General features: G+C 54.7%; 1 protein-coding gene across 2 annotated transcripts in view; it reads left to right on the top strand.

The window, feature by feature from the left end:
- Window positions 1–22,236, top strand: part of ALDH4A1 (aldehyde dehydrogenase 4 family member A1) — a 28,661-nt gene that overhangs the window by 496 nt on the left and 5,929 nt on the right. For both annotated transcript variants that reach the window (XM_036914451.2, XM_036914450.2), the window contains exons 2-9: window positions 8,507–8,600; window positions 9,197–9,289; window positions 14,216–14,263; window positions 15,120–15,275; window positions 16,832–16,981; window positions 17,055–17,129; window positions 18,155–18,342; window positions 20,691–20,764. In XM_036914451.2, the coding sequence (XP_036770346.2) occupies window positions 8,507–8,600; window positions 9,197–9,289; window positions 14,216–14,263; window positions 15,120–15,275; window positions 16,832–16,981; window positions 17,055–17,129; window positions 18,155–18,342; window positions 20,691–20,764 (878 nt within the window). The remainder of the gene's footprint in view (window positions 1–8,506; window positions 8,601–9,196; window positions 9,290–14,215; window positions 14,264–15,119; window positions 15,276–16,831; window positions 16,982–17,054; window positions 17,130–18,154; window positions 18,343–20,690; window positions 20,765–22,236) is intronic.

The raw sequence follows: 22,236 nt of genomic DNA, 5'->3' as shown, positions 1-22,236 counted from the left end.
CGCTGGCTTCCTCCCCGGGGCCGTTTTTAGCACACCTGAGTCCTCTCTCCTCTCTTTCGACCCGGGATTTTGACCTCTTTTTCTCTTCCCCCTTTTTTCAAGTTACTGTTGGGCAGAAAAGGGACTCCTTTCTTCTGGCAGGTGGAAATGTTAACAGAATGCTTATAATGTGCCAGATGCAGTGCTCGGCACTTGGTGTATACCTTACTGTGATGACTGAATTAATGTGAAGGGTCCTGAAAGTGCCTGGGCAGGTAGGCAGCCTAGTTATTATTAATCAGGATCATGATCACTTTCACTTAAACTGTTGCAAACCTCCATACTGCGGAGTTGGGCTCCTGGACCCTTGCCCACGCAGTGACATGTTCTCAGAGTCCCTTCCATCTCTGGGCTAGGTGTGGGGAAGTAGGTAGGACACAGACCCTGCCCCAGAGGGGCTCACAGTCTGGTGAGGCTGCTCCCCTATGGACTGGTGTTTCTGTGGACCTCCCTTTCAGAATTGGGCAGCCCCCCGCCCCCCAGTTTGAGTTTTGTTTACCTGACCCCTAGGACTGTCACCAGTCTTCCCTGCTGAGCTGTGCTTTCTGAGTTAATCAGTGTCCCAGGGGGTGGCATGGGATGCCCTGGGCACAGATGAATCTGAGCACTGCTCTGTGTCCTCACTGTGTGGGTTTGGGATAGAGAAGGGCACAGGAAGGGGACATGGGAGGGCAGGGCTCCTGACTTGAGCCTAGGTTGGGGGCCACACTTGCTATACCCTCAGCTTGGTCCCAGTTGCAGGCATCTCCATGCACTCAGAGACAACCCATCTCAGACTCTAGATGGAAGCCCCACTGATTGACTTGTTTACTGAGCGCCTAGCATGTGCAGTGCTGTGCTAAACACTGGAGGAAGGGGACCCACATCCATTCACATGTGGATGGGGTCTTCCAACAATTTTTGGTTTACTAGAGGAGAAAGGCTTAGACATAACTTCCCCTAATATCTGGTAGAAAGCAATCCATATTCTAAAAAAGCCCATAAAAACAGTAATATTTACCCAGCAGCCAAACACATAGGCTTGGCACAGTGCTGATAAGCACTGTTACCCCATTTTACATATGGGAAACTTACCTGCCAGTTAAGGCAAAGGTAGGACAGAAATCACAGTTGGTCTAACACCAGAGTCATGTTCTTAAGCACAAGGCCTCTTGAATGGAGAAAAAGCATTTTGCAACCAGAGAGAAAGCTTTTGCAATCAGATCCACAGGCTCAGGTGACCTCCTCTGATATAGCAGCTGGCCCGATGCCCTAGATAGAGTTTCTCAACCAAGGCACTGTTAGCATCGTGAGTTGGCTAATCCCTTGTTGTGGGGGCATCCTGGGAAGTGTACAATCTTTACCAGCATTCCTGGCCTCTACCCACTACATACCATTAGCACCCCACAGTTGTGACAATGTAAAAATGTTAGACATTGCCAAATGTCACCTGGGGTATGTGTGTGTGTGTGTGCAAAGAATCACTCCATGTTGAGAGCTGTAGTGCTAGGAGACAGCTTTGATGTTTCCTGGTTCATTTGTTTGACACACCTGTGGCATTTATGGAGGAACATTTGAGGACACATTTAGTCATGTCTCGGTGCCCTGTATGTGAAACTAGGGTTGAGAAAGAACCACCTCTTTTGAGGAACTGGGGTGGGTGATGTTTTTAGTGGGCCCCTTTTTGCCTGCAGCGCTGGGAACCTCAGCCAGTTCTTGAAAATATATTTTTGATTGTGCATTTTCTCTCTATTTAATGAGTGTCCATTGTAAAAAGTACAGATAAAGCAAAAAAGAATAAAAACACCTGTAGACTCACCACACAGAGGTAACCACTGTCATCACTGTGATTAATGTCCTTTTAAGTCTCCATGATGTATGCTTTAAAAGGACAATATAAATATGGGCTCATCTGCAAACACTTTCTTGGAGCTTTTTCACTTCATGGACTTGTCTCCCTTACTGGATGTCCCCTATATATGTCTAGACACACTAGAATTATGTCTGCACCTGGTAAACCTGCAGCAGTATTTGGTGAATGAGTGAATTTTCCCATGACTCTTTCCTTGTCAACAGAGACAGCACAACTGGTTTTGAGACCATCACCGCAAACACGCGGCTTTTATGGATGGCCCAGGGATGGCGACTAATGGCAATGGCCATCCATTTTATGTGGATTATTTTACTTAGCTCCTCAGCAGCCGATGCTATAGGTGTTACTATTCCCATTTCACAGCTGAAGCAACTGGGGCCCTTGGAAATTAAGGAAACCTTGTCCAAGGCTTTAAGCTAGTAAACACCAGACCCCCAGTTGTCTGCCTTCTGGCCCCTTTGGCCTTGACCTCTTTTTCTAAACTTTATCCTGAGTGTCCTGGTTATGTCTCTGCAAATTCTCTTTGGAAAGAGACAAGATAAATGTTTATATTGTATGTATAATACAATATTATAACTAGCCCGGGTGCAGTAGACTTACAGTGAATGTTAATTTTTGTCCCCTGCTTGCTCTTGTAGCAGACCCTGCTGGGTGCCAGAGGTCCAGAGATGACTCCCACTGGGGCCCCGAGACCAGGGGGCTTGTTGGCTGGAACTGGCCACCGTGCTGTCCCCTGCAGGAATCCGGGGTAACCCTGGACTCCTCTCAGCACACCTGCCTGTTTAATTTTCACAATTCCAAAACCACCCAGTGCTTGTCCCAGCCTTCCTGCCCTTGGATGGGCACAGGTGGTGCTGGGCCGGGGGCTGGCTTGTCCCATCATTCCCTGGACATGTTCTGCTGTCTCTCCAAGCAGTGGCCGGGTAGTGCTTCTTGCCTGGAATTTCCTCCCCTGGCCACCTTTGTGAAACCACCCCCACCCAGCATTCTGTGGTCTTGGCGAGGCAGCTTTCCCTTGGCCCTTCAGTGTCCTGTCTATAAAATGGGGAGAAACCTATTAACAGCAGTGTAACACTCAGGTTAGTGATGATGTGACAAATGGCTTGCTGGGGCCAGGTACCCAGAGCGTGTTCTGTAAATAATTGAGTGATGGAATAAATAGAGCCAGCAGTGACCCTAACACTTGCCTCTAAAGTTGTTAAAATCCCCACTTGGGCAGCAATTGGCCCTGGCACACCTTGGAACCCTTGCTCCCGCTGTGCAGTACCTGGCTTGGCACGTAGTGGGTACTGAGCAGTTGCTGTTGGAATGGTGCAGAAGACAGCAGCAGGTGGATCCTGGCTCCCCTTCTTAGCGGCTCTGTGGCCCTGGTGATGTTACTTATCCTCTCTGCTACCTCATGTTCCTATGTGGAAAATAATGATTGTAGCCAACTTATAGGATGTGCCTGGACATTAAAGAATTCCTGTTCATTTTTCAATAAATATTGCTTCAGTTATTATTTTGATCCCCTCCTCCATGAGTGGGCTGCCCTGAGGGCCCATCCTTGGTCGGGAAAATTAAGACAGGAGGGTCCCAGCAGCACAAGGGTGGTGGCAGGTACCACTCAGCTGTCCTCACTTCTTTCCCGTTACTCTAACTAATTCCCCTGATGCAAACCCCTTCTGTTAGTGTTGGCCCCGCCACTCCCCTCCTGAGGATGGGAGACACACCTGCCTTTCTTGGGGGCTCCTTTCCCCATAGACCCGTTGCTGGCGGAGAAAACATGGAGTGGAAAGCCCTGGGCTGAGCTGTCAGAGCCACGGGACAGCTGTGTGACCTTGGGCAAGCCACTGCCCATCTGGAGGCCTCCTCCCTTGGGTGGGAAATGCTAGGAAAAAGGAGGTGCTATGTGGACATGAGAGGAAGGAATATGGGGCTCTGGCCTGCTGCAGGGGCTTCTGCTGTAGGATATGTCTCCCACGTGCAGAAGACCTGGTTGCAAATCCTGCTCTCCCACCTGGTGAGTTGTGACCACGAGCCACAGGCGGGTACTGTAATCTCTGAGCCTCAGTTTCTTCATCTACAAGACAGAGGTAAAAATAGCACCTTCCTCATGGCATTTGTAGATTGGATTCAGTGAGTTAATCACTTAGCATAGTGCCAAGCATGTCGTAAGTGCTTAATAAATACTCCTTGATGTTTTCCGGGGCAATAAAGTGGAAACAGCTCATCCTGGGCTTGATGCCCCTCCCTTCTGGACCTGCCCTGGGCCTTGCACTTTCTCTGCTCACTTCCACTCCTGGCCCCTTATCTCAGTGATAAAGAGGATTGCTCTTGTCAGGTCCTAGATAACAGCTGAAAAAGCCTGGAAACTGAATGGAGCAAAAGTACTTTCTACTCCTTGACCTTAGTCATCCCTGACCCAGCTCCCGGGACTTGGGCCTGGGAGTCCAGTCCTGGGGTCCTGGTGTTGGCTGTGACGTCACTTGTGTGTTGTTTTAAGAGGTATTTCTCAAGTGCTTACCACGGTCCAGGCAGTGCATCCAGTGGTGAATGGAACAGATGCAGGCCAGCCAAGTGGAGCCAGTGGCCTGGCTGGTGTGCAAACAGCTCCGTAACAAGGGTTCCTGGTGCTGTGATAAAGGTGTGGGACTCTGAGATGACACAGTGGGGGCCCTGTCCAGGTGGCGTGAAGCTAGCAGAAGGGACCCCGAAAAGACCACTGTGGCTGGATTGCATCAGATTAGGGTGGAGGGATGGTGGGTGATGGGAGGCAAGTCGAGACCTTAGGAAGGATTCTGATTTTCCGTTGTAGGAGAAATGAGAGGCCACTGAGTAGTTTGGGCCGAACGTTTACTCTGTCTCTGTGTGGTGATGAGTGTTCCATGTTGAAACTGTAACTGGCTGTGGTTTGCACAGTAGCTTGGGGACAACGGAGCAGGAGTAGCTCTTGCCCCCATCCAGGCAAAAGCTGCTGGTGTCTTAGGGGACCAGGGCAGGGGCTGAGGGTGACCTAGGAACTCAGGCCTCCAATTTTCATCTTCACTTTTCCCCTCTAAGTTTCTGGGGTCCCCTTGGCTGGCCCCACGCTCTATCCAGCCCTGCCATCGCCCATTGCTAGGGATGTTCTGGTATTGTGGCATTTTGGCTCAGGTGCCGGGACCTGCGGGGGTGACAGAGGTCAGGCCCTGAGGCCCCCTGGCGAGCAGGAGTGCCTCAGGTGGTTAGGACAGCCTGAGTCAAATTCACACTCAGCCCTGTGCCTCCTTCCTGACGGGGGGCACCGAGAGCTGCTCTGAGAAGGGTCAGGGTCAATTCCTCACTACACCCCGGACCAGGCACCTAGTGGGTGCTCAGGATGCGTGTGGTGGATAAATGGGTGAGCTGTACTGACCATATCTGAGCTGTCTCTGTGTCCCTTCAGTGTGGAATAAATGTGTGCTGGCTGCATGAATGAATGAATGAATGAATGACTTAGGAATGCCAGATCCTCAGAGGCCCCAGGTCCTGTGAGTGATAAATGCCTCCCCCTGAGCCAGTGAAGGGTGCTCATGAGCCAAAAAAAAAAGTTTGTCTGGCGTCCCTAGATTATTTTTGGATCTAGTTGACCCAGGCTGATCTTTGGACAAGTCTGTTACCCAAGCCACATTTGGAAGGCCTGACAGAGAACTGGGCCAGGTCCAGGGACTTTGCTGGCATAGCGAAAACCATGGGGATGTATGGTCCTGAGGACCTACAGCACCTTTGTTTCTGACACTGCCTGGGTGGGAACAGGGTGAGAGCTCGTAGCTGCGGCGTTTTCAGCTCCTGCCCTGGGTGGAACCCAGTGCTATGGGATGAAGTCTGTTCCAGCGTTATTTATTGCACGTCTTGTCTAGCCCCCAATCCTTTGGGGGGGGGGGTGTCTGGAAGTCTGTTTGCCTTTGAACACCTGGCCTGCCTCGTGGAGTAACGTTCTGGAATACCTTTACAATGTTCTTAGAAAAACAGCACGGGAGGGGTGAGGAAAGGCAAGTGCTTTCAGGCCTCACAAAACCCCTGCAAGGGAACACGGTCTTACCCCCATTTTGGAAACAGAGGCCTACAGAGTGTGTGGTAATGTGCCGAGGTCTCGGAGCAGGTGTGGGATTTGGTCCTAGGCACGTCTGCTTCCAGAGCCCGGGCTTTGTGTGCCCACCAGGAGCTTGGGATCCAGGCTGGGGTGGGTGCCTGCCTCCTGGCTCCCAGCCCAGCTCTCCTGACCATCACTCCCTGGCTCAAAGAGGGCATGGCTGGTTGTGGTGTGTGCTGCCTCTGAGGCCCAGAGGGACGCTGCTGGAATCCCAGGTGGCCCTGGGGGTGGCGGGTGCTGGTGGTGGGGTAAGTGCTGCCCTCCCCTTTCTGGGCTGCTGTTGAGGCTGTGGCTGCTGGTCTTTTCTGGCTTCCGTTCTTCCCCGCCACGAGAGGTGCGGATCTGAATTTATGGAGCACATCTGTAGCTTTGCTTTATTACCTCTTCAGAGCTCCGTAGTGACCCCGTGAGACGGTGTCACCATTTGACACAGGAGAAAACCAGCTCCTAGGCAGTGACTTGCCCAAGACTCCACAGCTAGTGGGGGGTTGAGGTAGCCCCACATTTCTCCCTTTGGTTAGAGGAAGATGATGCCCGAGGAATGTGAATGGCTTCCTGGGTTGTGGGGGTGGGCAGAGAAGGCCCCCCTCCCTTTGCCCTTGGGGATCTTGGGTCACCTGGCCCTGCCCTCTCTCCCCCTCCTCAATTGCACAGGCCCCTTTCTGCTCCCCCGTCACATGCGTTCTGCTCTGGGCCCTGCGCTTGCTCTTCTCTGGACCTGGAACGTTTCCAGCTCTGCAAACCTCCACGTCTCCATCAGGGATCACCCTGTGACCCCCCTGGCTGTAGCCCCAGCCTCCCCCTGACACGCTTATTTTCATGTTCCCTCTGTCATGCGTTTGTTTCTTGCTTGTGTCCCCCACCGGAGGTCAGCCGTGTGCAGCCAGAGGCCTTGCCATCCTGGCTGCCGCTCGAACTCCAGTGTCCAGCATGGTGTCCGAGGCGGGGCAGGGGCTCAGTAACCTGGCAGAGTGAATGGAGGACCTGCCCTCCCAGGCCCGGGTTTTGTGTCCAGGTTTTGTTTCTCCAGGCTTTCCAGGCTGGGGCTTGGAGCTTCCAGACCCCTTGTGCAAAAGAAAAAAGTGCCTCTGACCCTGAGCCAGCTCGTTTGCTCTCCTGCTGGGCGTAAACAACCTTACAGAACTCCAGCCTCTGCCAGGGTCACTCTGGGACCAGGAGGAAATGGGATGCCGCAAGTCCCTCATTTTGTCTAAGTACAGACAAAAACAGGGTCACTGTACCACTGCCGGAGTGTCAGACATCCACTTCTTTGGCTCAGTGAGGGGACTAATGATATTTTACCCAATCAGAGAATTGCCCCCATGTCCTGACAGCATCCAATCTGGAGCAGACCCCAGCTTCCTTAAACCCTCCCCAAATCACTCAACCAAACCATGTCCTATGGGCAGTTTCTTCCCAACACCCTCTTTCTGCGAGGCCTGCTGGTCCCCCAGGTGTGCATTCTTCCTCCTGAAGGACGTGCCCACCCACACCCAGGTGTGTTCCCACTGGTCTCTGGCTGTTGGGCATTGACACCAGAGAGAGACGATAATCTGGGTGTTTATGGACTCAAATCCCGGTTAGTCCTGATTTTGATTATGAACTAGTCTTTTTTTCCTTGTAGGACCTGAATTACCTTATTTCTATAATGGGCCACTGCAGAGGCCCACCTAGCATTCATTGGAGGCCTCATCCAGTCTGATAAGCCCAATGGGCCTTGGGCGGCCTTTGCCATCCATATTGTGCTCACTTACACATAAGGAAGCAGGAGGAGGAGAAGCCCCGCAGCTGGGGCCCCAGGTCTGCAGTGGCTGACCCTGAAGTCCTGGCTCTCACCGCCCGTCCTCCCCCCATTCTACCCCCAGGCACTAGTTAGCAGCAGTGGTCCTAGTCAGTGAGGTCATGAGGTTCACAGTTAAGTAGGGCCTGCAGGACAAGGAGCTCTCCAGACAGTAACGCAGAGCCAGGCCCTGAGCCCCCAGACCAGCTCTCCTTGTCGCTGGGAACTGAGCTCAGGGCGCCCCTCCAAGTTCACGGTCCGCGTCTTGGCTGTTCTTGCCCACCCGGAGCCCGGGTCTTTGTGCCGAGAGGATCTCAGCTGGTTCACATTCTGATGAGACTCTGCTCTGGAATGTGCTGCCTTTTCAGTGTAGAGAAAGAAAGAGACTTGTCTGGGATAAAGGCTGCATTGTGGGGAAATAGAGGGAGAATAAACCCCTCTATGGGCAGAGCACTTAGAAATGGTTTTGCAACTGTGAATTTAAACTTCAAACAACTATGTGAGTTTATATGATTATTCTCAGTAGATGTAGGAACAGGTTCAGAGGAGGCATGTCACATGCCCAAGGACACCTGGTGGCAGCATTAGGACTTGAACTTGGGTTTTGGACCCCAGTTCTGTAGTTGCTCTGGATTTCAGGATTCTGGACCAATCCAGGACCCCTCATTGGAGGCAGAGGGGCTGGGCCTGGTGGTATCTACTGCTGACCTGTCTGACTTTGTTCTCCACCCTTGTACCCCAGGCTGCGGTGGAAGCACACCTCCTCCCTGAAGGTGGCCAACGAGCCAGTCTTGGCCTTCACACAGGGCAGCCCCGAGCGAGATGCATTACAGAAGGTAACAGGAGGGTGGGGTGCACCCAGCACGCATAGGGCATGGAGCAGAGAAAGCCTTCAGTGGCCCCAAAGATGCCTCTCCACACCTACAGCTGTCCCCTACTCCTGCTCTGCCCTCAGCCTTGGAAGGAAATCCGGGGCCCGGGGAGAGCTGTGCATTTAGATGGGAGCCTGGGAGCAGCAGGATTGCAACCTGGGCCACTTTGGGGCCTCCAGCCAGGTTGGAGTCATCAGTCTTCTAATGTTTTATGCTTAAAAACATTCTCCCATTAGTTAGATGAATGAATGAATTAAAATCATCATATTTTAAAAATTACAGCATTTCACAAATTTCAGATGCAGTTCAAAAATTTTTTTTTATTGGGAGGACCTGGCAACACTGGGCTCGCATTACTGAAGGACAGCAAGTGAAGTGGACAGGGCCTGAGTCCTGCTCCACAGCCCCACCCGGAGCACATGCTTTCTGACCTCAAACTAGCCCCCTTCTCGTTTCTCTGTTCTTGCTTGGGCGTCTGCATTTGCAGACTCCCCATTTGGAATTTAGGCGGGGCAGAGAGGGGAAGGGAGTGTCCATCTGCCCTCTTGTCCTCTCCCCAGGCCCTGAAGGACCTGAAGGGCTGGACAGAAGCCATCCCGTGCGTGGTGGGGGACGAAGAGGTGTGGACCTCGGATGTACAGTACCAGGTGTCGGTAAGTCCACTGGGTGGGTAGGGCTCACCCTCCACCTTGAACCTGGGGTCTGTCTCTCGGGCAGTCTATCAGCATCTAATGTGGGGTCCCTGCTTCCGAAGGGGTTTGTAGTCACTCCCAGGCTTTTAATTCAATTCACTGGTATGAAACTTCCAAAGGCAACCTGGGGACTATCATCAAAGTGCCACCTTGACACCTGCCAAGAGGAAGTTAAAAATGACTGCCATCAGCTTCGTCATCTCATCAGTAAAGTTAAACTGTTGACCACCTAGAGAGCAGGAAGAAAGAACAGATGTCAGGACTGAAGGCAGTCCTTCCAAAGGAAGGACAGTCACCAAAGCCCTTTGAGAACCACTGGTCTAGCCAATGGTGAGCTCAGCTGAAGTAGGTACCCAGGGTGAGCCAGGTGTCGCCACCTCCTAGAAGCCCTCCTGTTGGAGCTGTGCTCCTTCCGCAGGCATATCTGAGAGGCCCTGTCACAGCTGCACAAGCCCTCCTTCAGGCCCTGTCCCTCCCCTTTGAGGTAGGAAGAGCAGTAAGTAGCTGCCCATTTTAGAGATCTCAGGACAAGCTTAGATACATTAAATGACTTGCCTGGGGTGACGCAGTCAGATACGGAACAGGGATGGTAGATCCACATTCTCCAGAACCATAGTCCATTGATTTTGACTCAAGTGAATTCATGTATACTGTTTTTCTGAAGAGGATTTAGAAGCAGCATGTTTATTCGTATACAGTGCAGCAAGACAGGTCTTGCTGTGACCTGCTAGTCACAAAATGACAATCGTGACATTCTAGGCTGCTTCTGGAGACAGCTACAGCCTTGCCTTTAAGCCTCCTGGTGGCCACGGAGAAGAGAACACATCGCTCACATAAGGCAGAGGGTTCTTGAAATCAGTTCCACCTTCATGGTTGGAGAAACACAGCCATCCCTGATCCTGGGCCCAGAGAGAGATTCTCCCAAGGGTGTCAGAAGGACAGTGATGTGACCAGCAGGATGCCCACAAAAGTCACACCTCTCATGCACGGATGTTTCATGGCTGCTTTTCGCACACCCTCACTTTGGGCCAAGGACGTCATCAAAGTCGCATGCCTGGGGACGCCAAGAGGGCCACCCTGCAGGCCCCATCTGCTGCTGGGCTGGGTTGTCCATCTGGAGCTCAGATTGCAAACTGACAGACTATAGTTTCGTTGCCAAAACCTAAAGATGGGGAGCTCCACATAGAAATTCAACAGTCTGACTTCTCCTGAGGGTGGGCAGGGGTGGCCATGCAGGCTGGCATTCCTGTGAGCCACCGCATGGTTAGAACACAGCAGAGGGGCCACACTGCCCAGTGGCCTGCGTCCCGCTGCTCCCCAGTACACAGTTTCCAGCCCCCTCCGCCCACTCAGCTCTGTTGCCTCTCTGGCCCTCGCAGGCCTCTTGGGTTGCAGGCCGGCCAGAGCAGTGGCCAGTCTGCTTGTCCCTCAGCCACCCTCCTTAAGCCTTTCTGCCGGCAGGGCTTTTGCTGACTATGTGACCTCTGTGAGGTAGGCGTGTCCTCAGCAAGTCGCTGGAAGGCTTTTGGTTTGTTGATGGCTAAGAAGCGTCACCCACTTCTGTGCCCCAAGTGTCGGTTTGAGGGTGGGAGTGACGTCCTTCTGTGACAGTTGGTATGATGAGGATTCATGGCTGAATGGAAGTCTGCAGTGTGCCCCCACGAGGTGGCCTGAGGGGGAACCCCTGGGTCTGCTCCCACCCCAGGCAGAGGACCCCTCCCATCCCTTTAAGTCCCTTGTGTGGCTATGACAGTTTTAGCTCAGGAAAACTTGAAACAAATACCCACCGCAGTGATGAACAGAAGTAAAACGTGTGTGTGTGTGATGTGTGTGTATGTGTACACAAACATATTTTGAAACTCCATGTATATGGATTTATGTGGAGTTTCTAGCTTTGTGCAAAACAACCAGCTGCAAAGCGATGCCATGGTATGTCAATGAGGTGGCTTCCTCTATGGCCGTGTTAGCTAGAGACCTATGTGAAGGTGGAAGATGGCTCCCAAAGGGGCTTCCCTGCCGGGCAGGGTCTGCAGGCGTGGAGTTCCTTCCCACTTCCCGGGGGCAGCAAGAGGCTCAGTGAGCTGCAGAACAGGCAGCCAGTGGGCCTGGAGGATCCAGGGTGGAGAGCTCGTGGCCATGGTTAAGGACCCTCTTTGAGAGCACTGGGGAGCCATAGGAGGGCTGAAGGAGGTGAGACTTCCCAGAAGAGCCCTGTTGTTCATTACAGGAGACTGCTTTCTCGTTCCGTGGGCAGCCAGGGAGTTTGGGATGGGAAGTGGGGGCGGGCCACGGAGGAGGCTTTGTGGAGGAAGCCACGAGAAGAGCCAGAACAAAGACCTAAGGATCCCAGCCCGAGGTGGCGTGCGGCAGGCCTCCTTGGACAGTCTGCCCAAGCTGCCGAGCTCCTCACGTGCCCCGACAATGGGCGCTGGGGCCTGTGAAACTACAGGCACAGCTCCCTGAGGCCGCGCACCGGACCCCAGTCGGGCCGATCGGATTTCCTGCCCTGAACTCAGCACTGTCAGCAGGCCCCTTGCTTGTGGGGCTGGGTGCTGTGGAGACCTCTGTGGGACCAGAAAGGCAAAGGAAGTGGGTCTCCTGAAAGATGCAGGACGCTGATTCTCAGAGGAGGGAGGTGGAGAGAGAAGCCTCCGAGTTTCTTCCTAAGCCTCAGCCTAGTTGCCGTAAGGAGGCCCCTTTCCGCCCGCCTGCTGGTTGTGTGTCTGGGCTGCTTGCCCTTCTGTGCCTCCGGTTTCTCCTTGTAAAGTGGGGGTTGCAGTCAGGCTCTAGGGTGATTGTCAGACTTCAGTGAATTAATCTGTGTCAAACACAGCACCTGAGCGCAGGAAACTGAACATGAGCACAGCAGGGCCCGCTGAAGAGAGAACGAGGTAAAAGGACAAATTAAAAAGAAGCAAGGAGCACGTGTCTGTTGTAACCCCTGGACGTTACTCACAGTGATGTCAGGGGACTTTGAGTAACCCGCCCTGGTTCTCACCCGGGTGTGGTGTGGGCCTTGGGGTTACCACTAGCCAGACAGCCACCCCAGGCCCGGCCCAGACCTGAGTCCTGCCCACAGGCGAGAGGGATCCCGAGAGTCCACACAGCGTCTTCTGTTTTCCTGTTGGATTTCTCCACAAGGGGGTTTAGGGACTAATGGTGGGCTAAGCTGGCTCCAATTCTGAGGTGACATTGTCCTGAGAACCCACCTGCCCGGAGTGGATCCAGCCAGAAATTGTTTTGCACTTTGGGTGGACCACGAAACTCGGGTCTGTAATTTGGAGGAGAGTAAGGGGAGGCCCTTTGGCAGACGTGGTGAGCACTTTCCAGCTCTGTCCAGATGGAGCCCTGAGCAGGTGTGTGCTGGGGTAGGGTGAGGACCCAGGGACCCCACTCCGAGGGTTTTGCGGATGGCCTGGGGCAGGAGTCACCCACGAGGCCTCCTGGAGGCCCTGCTCCTGGGCCGGTGACCAGAGCACCGGAGCACAGGCTTCGGGCCAGGTCCCTCGGCTCCGTGGCTCTACGCCAGGTGTGTGCCCAGGTGCCAGCCGAGAGCAGCTCCCATGACCTTGCTCACTGGGTCTTGGCTCCGTAGCTACCGAGAGCCTGCCCCTGCCTGCAGCTCTCAAGACCACCATGGCACCTGGGGTTTCTCCGGGCAGCTGGGATTTCGATAATCCCCAGGTGGGCACCTCTGGTTTTCATTTCCCACCCTGCCTCACTGACCTGGCCTCATTGGAGCCCAGGGGGGCAGTAGTGGGGTGAGGGCAGGAGCTACATTGTGGGGACGCAGTGCTGATTTGGGGTGACTAGTCCCCCTGGGACCGTCTGAACTGAAGGGCCTGGGTCCCAGCCGCCTTTTTGGCCCCTGAGTGTCACAGGCCATCCAGGTATGCACGGGATACAGGTGACCTCCAGGAGTTACAGTGAAGGGGAAAGGACCAAGTTCTACTCCAACCTAATGTGTTCCACCAACACTTTCTGTGATGACAATGATGGAAACGTTCTGTATCCACACTGCCAGTGATGGCAGCCACCAACCACACGTGGTTATCAGCACATGACGTGGCCAGTGCAGCTGACAAACTGAACTTGAATGTCAGCGGGCATGTGGGGCTAGTGGCTGATACCTTAGGGGAAAGCCCCAAAGGTCCATTGGCAGAATGATTGGCAAAAGTATTGATGATTATGGTGTAAAGTATATCACCATCCCAGGGTTGGGAAAGAAGGGGGATTTCTCCCCACTTTAGTGCTCATGCTAGTACCCAGCTCTGCTAGGTTCTCCTGGTGAATGTTTGTTGAGGACGAGTGAGCCTGGGTCCCCTGCAAGGGTCTCAAGAATCAATTACTTGGTTCCCTAGGGACTTGGAGGCAGGGCAGAAATCCTGAGCGTTTCACAACATCAGCTTACTGTTCTGGGCCTTCGTGGTGATAGCGCCCATTTCTGAGCCTCATGACAGACCCAGTTTGGAAGAATTTCCTGGTGACCCCATTTGGTCTGCCTCTCCATGCCAGGAGGCAGGGAAGCCCCCGGTTCTCAGTTGGGAGGCTCAGAGAAGGGAAGTAAGTTTACGTAAGGCCCCACAGCTTGTAGGCAGCAGAGCTGGGGTTTTAACCCGTGTCTGTGACCACAAAGTCCACACTTGCCCTGGACTGTGAACATTCCCGAGTGGGAACCATGTCGTACTCATCCAGCAGTGGGTGGGCCTTGACACTCAGGCAGGAGAGATTGGCCTGGGCTGGGCGACTGCAGAGGGCTTCATGGGGACTGAAGGGCAGAGGGCGGTGTGCTGAGGACCCCTGCCCAGAAAGCAAGCTCTGAGCCCTGCCCCGTCCTGACCTGCCCGCCTCTCTCTTGGGCAGTGACCTAACTCTTCTCTCTTTCAGCCCTACAACCATGGACACAAAGTGGCCAAGTTCTGCTATGCAGACAAGGTGGGTCCCTGATGGCATTGGGGCTGAAGTGCTGCCCCATCTTGCCCCACTGGCAGCTGACATGGAGGCAGATGTCAGTCGCTGCTTCCCTCTCTGGCCGTGGTGGGTGGGGCGTAGTTGGGACAGCAGCACTGGGGGAGTCCCTGGGCAGTGTCTTCAGCAGGGCCAGGCAGGCAAGGGTTAATGTGAGCCAAGTGAGAGCTGTGTAGGCCAGGCTGGGACATCCCTTGACATGCCTCTTGCCGAGAGTCAGACCCTGGTTTGAGAATGGGAAGTAGATTCTAGAAGGCTGAGTCAGGCAAATTGGAGACATTGTGGGTGGAATGCCAGACAGGGAATTGGCATTATGGAGGGCCAGCGAGAGGGGATGGGGTGACCTGTGGTAGAGGGTCTAGGCGTTGGTGTCACTGACAGGACAGTTGGCATCTGGGATGCCAGCAGCAGATGCATGTCTCAGTCTGCTTCTGGCCCGGCAAGGGCAAGGCCAGACTCCCTGACCTTGAAGGGTGGAGGCTCTGGGTGGTGGTTCAGGTGGCCCAGGCATAAGGCGAGGCCCAGGTGAGCCCATGAGAGAAAATGGAGCAGGTTTAACAGTGCTGAGTCCTTGGCATGCCGACCTATCTGTCAAGTCCCTCAGACATCTCCAGACTGGCAGCAGGACAGGCCTCGAGCCTGGGGTGGCCCAGCTGCTGATGGCACACAGTGTCTGCAGCTTTGGGGAGGAGGGGGCCTGAGGCCTCGGAGCCAGGGGTCTTCTCTGGGTGGAGAGGAGCCTCCAGATTTCTTTTCCATGGCTCTTTCCCCTGGTACCCTTCCTGTTACAGGAAGAAGCCCCCAACCTTTTCCTCTTCATTAGGCCCTGCTCAGCAAAGCTATTGAGGCAGCCGTGGCTGCCAGAAAAGAGTGGGACCTGAAGCCTGTCACAGACCGGGCCCAGATCTTCCTGAAGGCAGCAGATCTGCTGAGCGGGCCACGCAGAGCAGAGGTCCTGGCCAAGACCATGGTGGGGCAGGTGAGGTGCCTGTGGGCATGGGTGCGTCGGGTGGAGGCAGCTGCTCAGTTTGTCAGACAACAGCTGAGCGGCGTCCGGGTGCCAAGGCCTGCTCCGCATGCCGGAGACTGGGCGGTGTCCTTGTGCGGTGAGGCACAGAAGGGACAGTTTACGAGAGGGGCCAGGTGGACATAACTTACTAGACAATGCCAAGCCTGCGTGTCCTACCACGGGAACATCCCCTCTTCTTCCCTGTTCCCACCTGGGCCAGGCCTTTCCTTTGCCTGGACTGATAGTTGCCCTGAGCAGTCCTCCGGGCTCAGTCACACCGCTGCAGCCTGCAGAGGTCTTTTGACACTCCAGGCGGTCACTCCAGATCTCTCTCACTGAGAGTCACACCACAGTTCCAAGCCCAACACCCAGGGCCCTTGGCTTCCGGCCTCTGTGCCGCTTGCCAGCTGCCCTGCTCTTCCTGCCAGGCATCCCACCCATGATGTTGCCAGAATGGGCTTAGCAAGACTCCTGACACCACAGGCATCTGTCTCCCTGCCTCTGCCCCCGTGTTCTCCTCCTGGAATCTCTCTCCTCTGCTCCTTGACTCTCAGCTGTCAAGGTGCAGCCCAGATATCACCACCTCTGTGAGGCTTCTAGAACCTTCTCTATCCAAAAGGATCAGTCCTGCCTCTGTGCTCCTGCAGCATGCAATTCATTTGTCAGTTACAGCTCAGATCACTTGGGGTATAACGAGATCCTATGTGTTTGTCACCCCTTTACAAGCTTTTTGGGGATAATAATTACATGTTAATGTTGTTCGTCTTTCTGAGCCTCATACATGTCTTTCTGGAGTCATAGAGGCTCCTGATGGACGTTTTTGAGTGAGTGCATGTTGAGCCAGAGCGGCACTAGCAGCTCAGAGTGTGGGGAAACGAGCAGAGGAAAAGAGTTCCCTTCACCGTCCCAGAAAGGAGCCTTAGGGGCTCAGCCCGGCGCTCTTCCTGCTGCGGTGGGAGCCCCCTCTGCTGCACAGAGTGGGGATGACAGCTGCGCCCCACCAAGTGTCTCCTGGTTGTGTATGCAGCCCCCGGGTGGGTGTCCGGCTCCAGAGTGTTCTGGGTGAGCCCCACATGGCAGGAAGAGACACATGCACCCTAAAACCAGATTAAGGTATCTCTTTATTTGACTAAGGACTCAGGAGCTTGTAAGAAGCACAGTCGCTTTGCAGGGCAGGAGGCAGGACACCTTAGCACAGCTTCCCTGGCTCCACGTCCCAAGCAGGGGGAGCAGCCAGGGACCCTTGTGCCAAGGAGGAACCGCCCCGATCTGGAGGAGCCCCAGCAGCTGCCTTTCCCACGGCGCTCATTCACCGTCAGGAGGAAGAGGCAGCCTAAGGACGTCCTGAGCTGCTGGCCGCCTGGTTCTTGGCCCGGCTGCCCCCAGTGAGGGCACGTGCTCACCCTGGGGGGTGGAGCTGCCAGCGCCCTGAACGTGGTGTCTCCGTGGGTGCGGGGTCCCGTGCTGGAAGGGGGCTCGTGGGAGGCGCGTCTACCGCCTGAGCCCCCCGGCCCCCTGCCTTGCAGGGTAAGACGGTGATGCAGGCGGAGATCGACGCTGCGGCCGAGCTCATTGACTTCTTCCGATTCAATGCCAAGTTTGCCGTGGAGCTGGAGGGGGAGCAGCCCATCAGCGTGCCGCCCAGCACCAACAGCGTGGTGTACCGGGGGCTGGAGGTACCCACAGGTGGCGGGGTGGGCAGGCGCTGCTGGAAGCCTTGGCCTCGGCCTCACTGTCTCCTCTTCCCAGGGCTTCGTGGCAGCCATCTCCCCCTTTAACTTCACTGCGATTGGCGGCAACCTGGCGGGGGCACCGGCCTTGATGGTAAGATGTGGGCAGGGCATGGGCATGGCTGGAGTAACCACTGTTCCCATCTCAACAGACAAAAGACCACAACAGCCCCTCAGGTCCCAGCCCTAGTTGTGGGGAGAAGCCCAGAAGGCAGAGGCAGCGTGGGGCCGTGGGAAGGCTTTGGAGTCAGACTCGAATCCCAGCTCTGTCCTCCCCTGGGTGACCCCGGGCAAGCCCCTGAACTTCTCTAGCGCAGTTTCCTCATCTGCAAAGTGGAAATAACAGAAAAGCTTACAGTACAGGGTTGTGAGCAGCAAGTGAAGTGTGCATGAACCTTCTAATGCCAGCTGCTCTGGCCCAGTGTAGCTTAGTAGATGGTATTAGTAAACATGGTAATTGTTTACTAACAATTACTTTCAAGTGCTTATCAGGTGCCCTCTGACTTACCTGTCAAGAGTTGCACAGCTAATAAATAATGGGACAGGTAAGGACTCGGACTCCGCTGCCAGTGAAGGTGGCCATCACCCCCAGGAGCTCCCAGTCCAGTGGGGGCAATGCAGCCCTGCTCTGGGTGTGCCTGGGTGGCTCATGGAGTGGCAGGAGGAGGACTGCCAGTGGACGGGGCCTGGGACCAATGGGGGCAGCTGGGTGTCTGCGAGGATGCTGCTGCACAGGGCCATCTTCATGCATCTGTGCACGACGGGCCCACACCTGGGCATCCATGTGCTCTCACCCAGGACACGTGCAGACCAGCCCTGTGAGGACTTGCCCAGCCGCGCCCAGTGACTTGGAAACACCCAGAACAGAGCTGCCCCCAGGTGCTGGCAGGACCAGTCAGCACAGGCTTCCCGGGGAAGGGAGCTGTGGCCAGAGCGGGAGCAGACAGGCAGGGTATTGGCTTGTTGACAAGGGCTTTTAGAGCCCAGTGTCCAGCACCTGGAGGCGTGGGGCTGGGCAGGGGACATCCTGGCCTGCACACGGGCCTGATGCTTCGGGGTGGGGTGGGAGTGGGGCTGTGGTCCCTGGCCTCATGAATCATCCCCATGCCTCCCGACCAGGGCAATGTGGTCTTATGGAAGCCCAGTGACACTGCCATGCTGGCCAGCTACGTTGTCTACCGCGTCCTCCGGGAAGCTGGCCTGCCCCCCAACATCATCCAGTTTGTGCCAGCTGATGGGCCCACATTTGGGAACACCGTCACCAGCTCAGAGCACCTCTGTGGCATCAATTTCACAGGCAGTGTGCCGTAAGTCCCTGAGATGGGGTGGGGCGGGTGGCATCGGGACATTCACCAGGCAACTGCCTCGTCACCTCTGTCTTCCATGGCTCCTGTCATCTTCCAGATAAAGTCTGGGGTGGTGAACTCAGAGATCAGGCACCAACTGTAACTACATCCACTTACTTGCTGTGTGGCCATGGGTGGGCCAGCTTATCTCTCTGAGCCTCCGTTTCTTCACCTGTACAATGGGAATGATGATACCTACCTTGCAGAGCAATTGCAAGGATCCAATGAGTTAATGAGCAGGAAAGAGCCTCATAGGCTGCAAGCAGCCTACAGATGGATGGCAATATTGATCTTGGTGCCACCTCTAAAAAGGGACAAGAGAGCTTGGAATGAATTGGAGGAGGAGAGTCAGGAAGGCTTCTTGGAGGAGGTAGCATCTCAGTGAAGCAGTTGGCCAAAGAGGGGTGGGGAGAATGTTCTAGGAACAGGAACAGCGTATGCAGAAGCCTCAAGGCTGGTTCTTGTGCTGTGGGCGGTGGTGTGGTTCCTCATGGCTGGAGTGTGGAGTTTGTGGGCCCAGGGTAGGAGGGTGGGGGCAGGCCTTGGGTTGATCGTGACCGCTCATTGATTCACTCACTCAGCAAGCGTTTATCCAGTGAATGCACGGTGTGGTCCCACCTGTCAGGATTTAGGCTGGTGACTGTAGGCGCTATGATCCTGCAAACAAACGTGTCTGGACTACCTGTAGGATGACGGGAGCTACAGAATATTTTAGGCGGGGGGAGTAGCTGATTCAGAGTTCTGTTTCAAGCAGAGATTGCAAATGGTGGCTCTCCAGTTGGACCTGGCAAGTGGCTGGTTTGTTTTTTTTTTAACTCCTAATAGGGACAGATCAGCCTTGTACAGTTTAGACAGTATATATAAAAAATAAAATCTTTTTTTGAGATTTCAAGCTGTTTTGAGAACCTGGTCCCTCTGGTCCTGCATTTCTACCTGGCACCATTGGCTGAAGGTGAGCGGGTGCCATCCGATTTCCCACCACCCCACCAGGCCCTGGGTCTCTGTGCGCCTAGTTAGCTCCTTTGCTCCCTGCCTGGCCCCTCTGGGCTCTGTTTCCACTTTCTCCTAGGTGACTGTCTGGCTGCTCCGCACGTAAATTGCTAGTAGGCAGAAACAGACTGGTTAGGAGGCTGTGCACATCCAGGGAGGGGTGACAGAGGCCTGAACTGGGGTAGAGACGGAGGGAATGGAGAGAAGTGGGCCAATTTGAATGAGCAAGTAGCAGGGAGACTCAGTCACCTGTCTGTGGGGTTGGATCAGTTGGCGGAAGGGTGTCAGTGCGAATGTCCAGTCTGGGCAGAAAGGGCATCGTTCCAAGGTGGGTATCCAAAAGGCTTGGGCGGAGGTGATGAGTCACATGCTGGTCACTCTAAGTTAGGGGTGCCTGAGGGTCATCTGGTGGAGATGCACTTGGGGTCCTTCTAGTTGTCCTTGGGGATACCTGTGGTGGCTTCTTGCCTCCCTGTCTGGCCTCAGCCTCCCCAATCCCTGCTTCCCGCTAAGGTTTGCCAGGTAATGATGGCAGCATTAGAATTGCTGAGGGGACTGTTTTCCAAAAGGCCCATTCTGCCAGCCGTGGGCCCCACGGGTCCCTGCCTATTAGCGGGCAGAGCGGGCCTGGCCCCCATTTGCCATGCTCTGATGAGCAGCAGGCTTAAAGGTAGGAAAGTCATAAATTAGTATTAGCTACTGTGTCGCTGGCTCCCTGGTGATTAGCATTTTTATTGTTTTGTGGTGCTGAGGTTGGTCACACTTGGAGCCCAGGGAGGAGGTGGGGGCCTGAGCTCCCTTTCCCAGTACCCTTCTCAGTTTGGCCTCTGGAGCCTGGGTGCTGGGCTGGGGGTGCACCTCCGACCATGGCAACAGCTGTACCCCTCAGGCACCTGCACTGTGCCCAGCACTGTCTGAAGCACTTGACTCACATTAACACTATCACAGAACAGCTCTGCAAGGTGGAATTCGTCTCCAGTTCCCTGATGAGGTGCAGAATTTGAGGTTCAGAGAGGTTAAGTAATGAGGGTAAGATCACACAGCCAGGAGTGTCTGAGTTAAGACTGAAACCCAGTACCCTTCAGCCTTCTCTGCATCATGTTGCTGCTAAGCCTCCCCATGCTTCCTCCCCACAGACCCTGAAAGCAGCCTGTCCGGTTGCCACCACCTACGCAGCCCCACCCCACCACCTCCTCTTGGGCTGCTGCCCCTGGTACTCCTGGGCCTTTTGGCCCCTTCCTCTGGTGGGGCCCCTCCCCACCCCCAGGACCCTCACCTGTGCACAGCTCCCTGATCCCCACCTTGTCCTCTGGTTTTAGCACCTTCAAACACCTGTGGAAGCAGGTAGCCCAGAACCTGGACCGGTTCCACACCTTCCCACGCCTGGCTGGAGGTAAGGGCTCCTCCCCCTGTCCCATCCACTGTGGCCCCAGGGACCCCTCCCCTGGCCTCCCTGAAAGAGGAAAAGGCAGAGGTGATGCCCCCATACGTGGGTTGGCCCCTCAGGAGCTGAGAACCTGGAGCCTTTGGGGCAGAGCCTCTGCTTGGGCAGGTGCTGGGGTTGTGCAGAGCATGTAAGCCTCCAAGTGTCCATTTTTACATTCATTCATTCGTCAGTCATTCAGCAAATAAACTATTATGTGTCTGTGTAGGTACTTTCTGGATGCTGAGGAAACGATGAGGGGGGCACACAAACCCAGCCCTCATGCACTTCCAGTAACAGGAGGCAGACAGAGAATAGATAGCTGAGGCTGGGTAGTGACTGGGTGCAGAGAATGAAAGGAGGGAGAAGAGGCAGCACGCAAAGGTGTGGGCGTGGCCCACGGTGGCGCAGTGGGGCCCTTCAAGGGGGGAACATTGGATCCAAGACCTGAGCAATGAAGGGAAGCCAGCCTCAGAGACCCTGTCGGGGCAAGGAGTGGTGAGCCATCTTGAGCACCAAGGCTGTGCAGTAGAACTTTCTGCAGCAATGGGAATGTTCTGTGTTTGGGCTGGCCAATCTGGCAGCCACCAGCCACATGTGGCTATGGAGCACTTGAAATGTGGCTAGTGCGACTGAAGAAGTGAGTTTTTTGTTTTGTTTCCTTGTAATTAATTTGAATTTAGGTAGCCACATGTGACTGGTGGCTAGTGTGGCACAGCCCAGTCTAGGCAGAGGAAACTACAGGTAAGGAGGCCGTGGGTAGGATGAGCCTGTATTTGAAGAAACAAGGCCATCGTAGCTGGAGTAGGGAGGGAGGGCGGTGGCGGGAGACGGGGCTGAGAGGCTGGCAGGGCTACATAATGCTGAAATGTTAGTAATTTCTCCACAAAGGAACAGTTTCATAGGCAAGAAAATTTGGCATAGGCTGTGTTAAAGCAAAACAGGTTCCTTGCCTGCAGGACTTCTTCGAGCCTTTAATGCTCTAATATGCATTGCATTTCTTTAAGAGTGAGGTCTGACATGTTTTCCAAACCCTTTGGGCCACAGAATGCCATTTTTGTGGAGGTCCCCATGGATCAAGTTTTTTGTAGGGTTCACTTTGGGAAAGTGCTGAGACCCTGAGAAAGGGGGTCTGTCTAGGGTCACACAGCACAGTAACTGCAGAGCTGAGGCTGGTGGTTCAGGATTCTTGCTCCTGGGGCTGCAGTGGGACCCCAAGGGGAGAGCAGGTGGGAGATTTGTTGGGGGTGTCAGGGTGGGTGACCCTGCAGGGCTGGTGTCGCATCTCTACCCTTGAGCCCCCAGTGTACCCCATCCCCACCTTTACAAGATGGCCCAGTGAGCCCCCTCAGTGGGTCTGTGCTCTTCTGCTCAGTCTCTTTCCCACCGTCTCCCTGAGGGCCGGGGCCCACTGCTCCCTCTACCACGTGCCAGCCTCGAGC

The sequence above is a fragment of the Manis pentadactyla genome, chromosome 4 (assembly GCF_030020395.1).
Source record: "Manis pentadactyla isolate mManPen7 chromosome 4, mManPen7.hap1, whole genome shotgun sequence".
In the NCBI taxonomy this organism is placed as follows: Eukaryota; Metazoa; Chordata; class Mammalia; order Pholidota; family Manidae; genus Manis; species Manis pentadactyla.
This window is presented reverse-complemented; position numbering and strand designations above follow the sequence as displayed.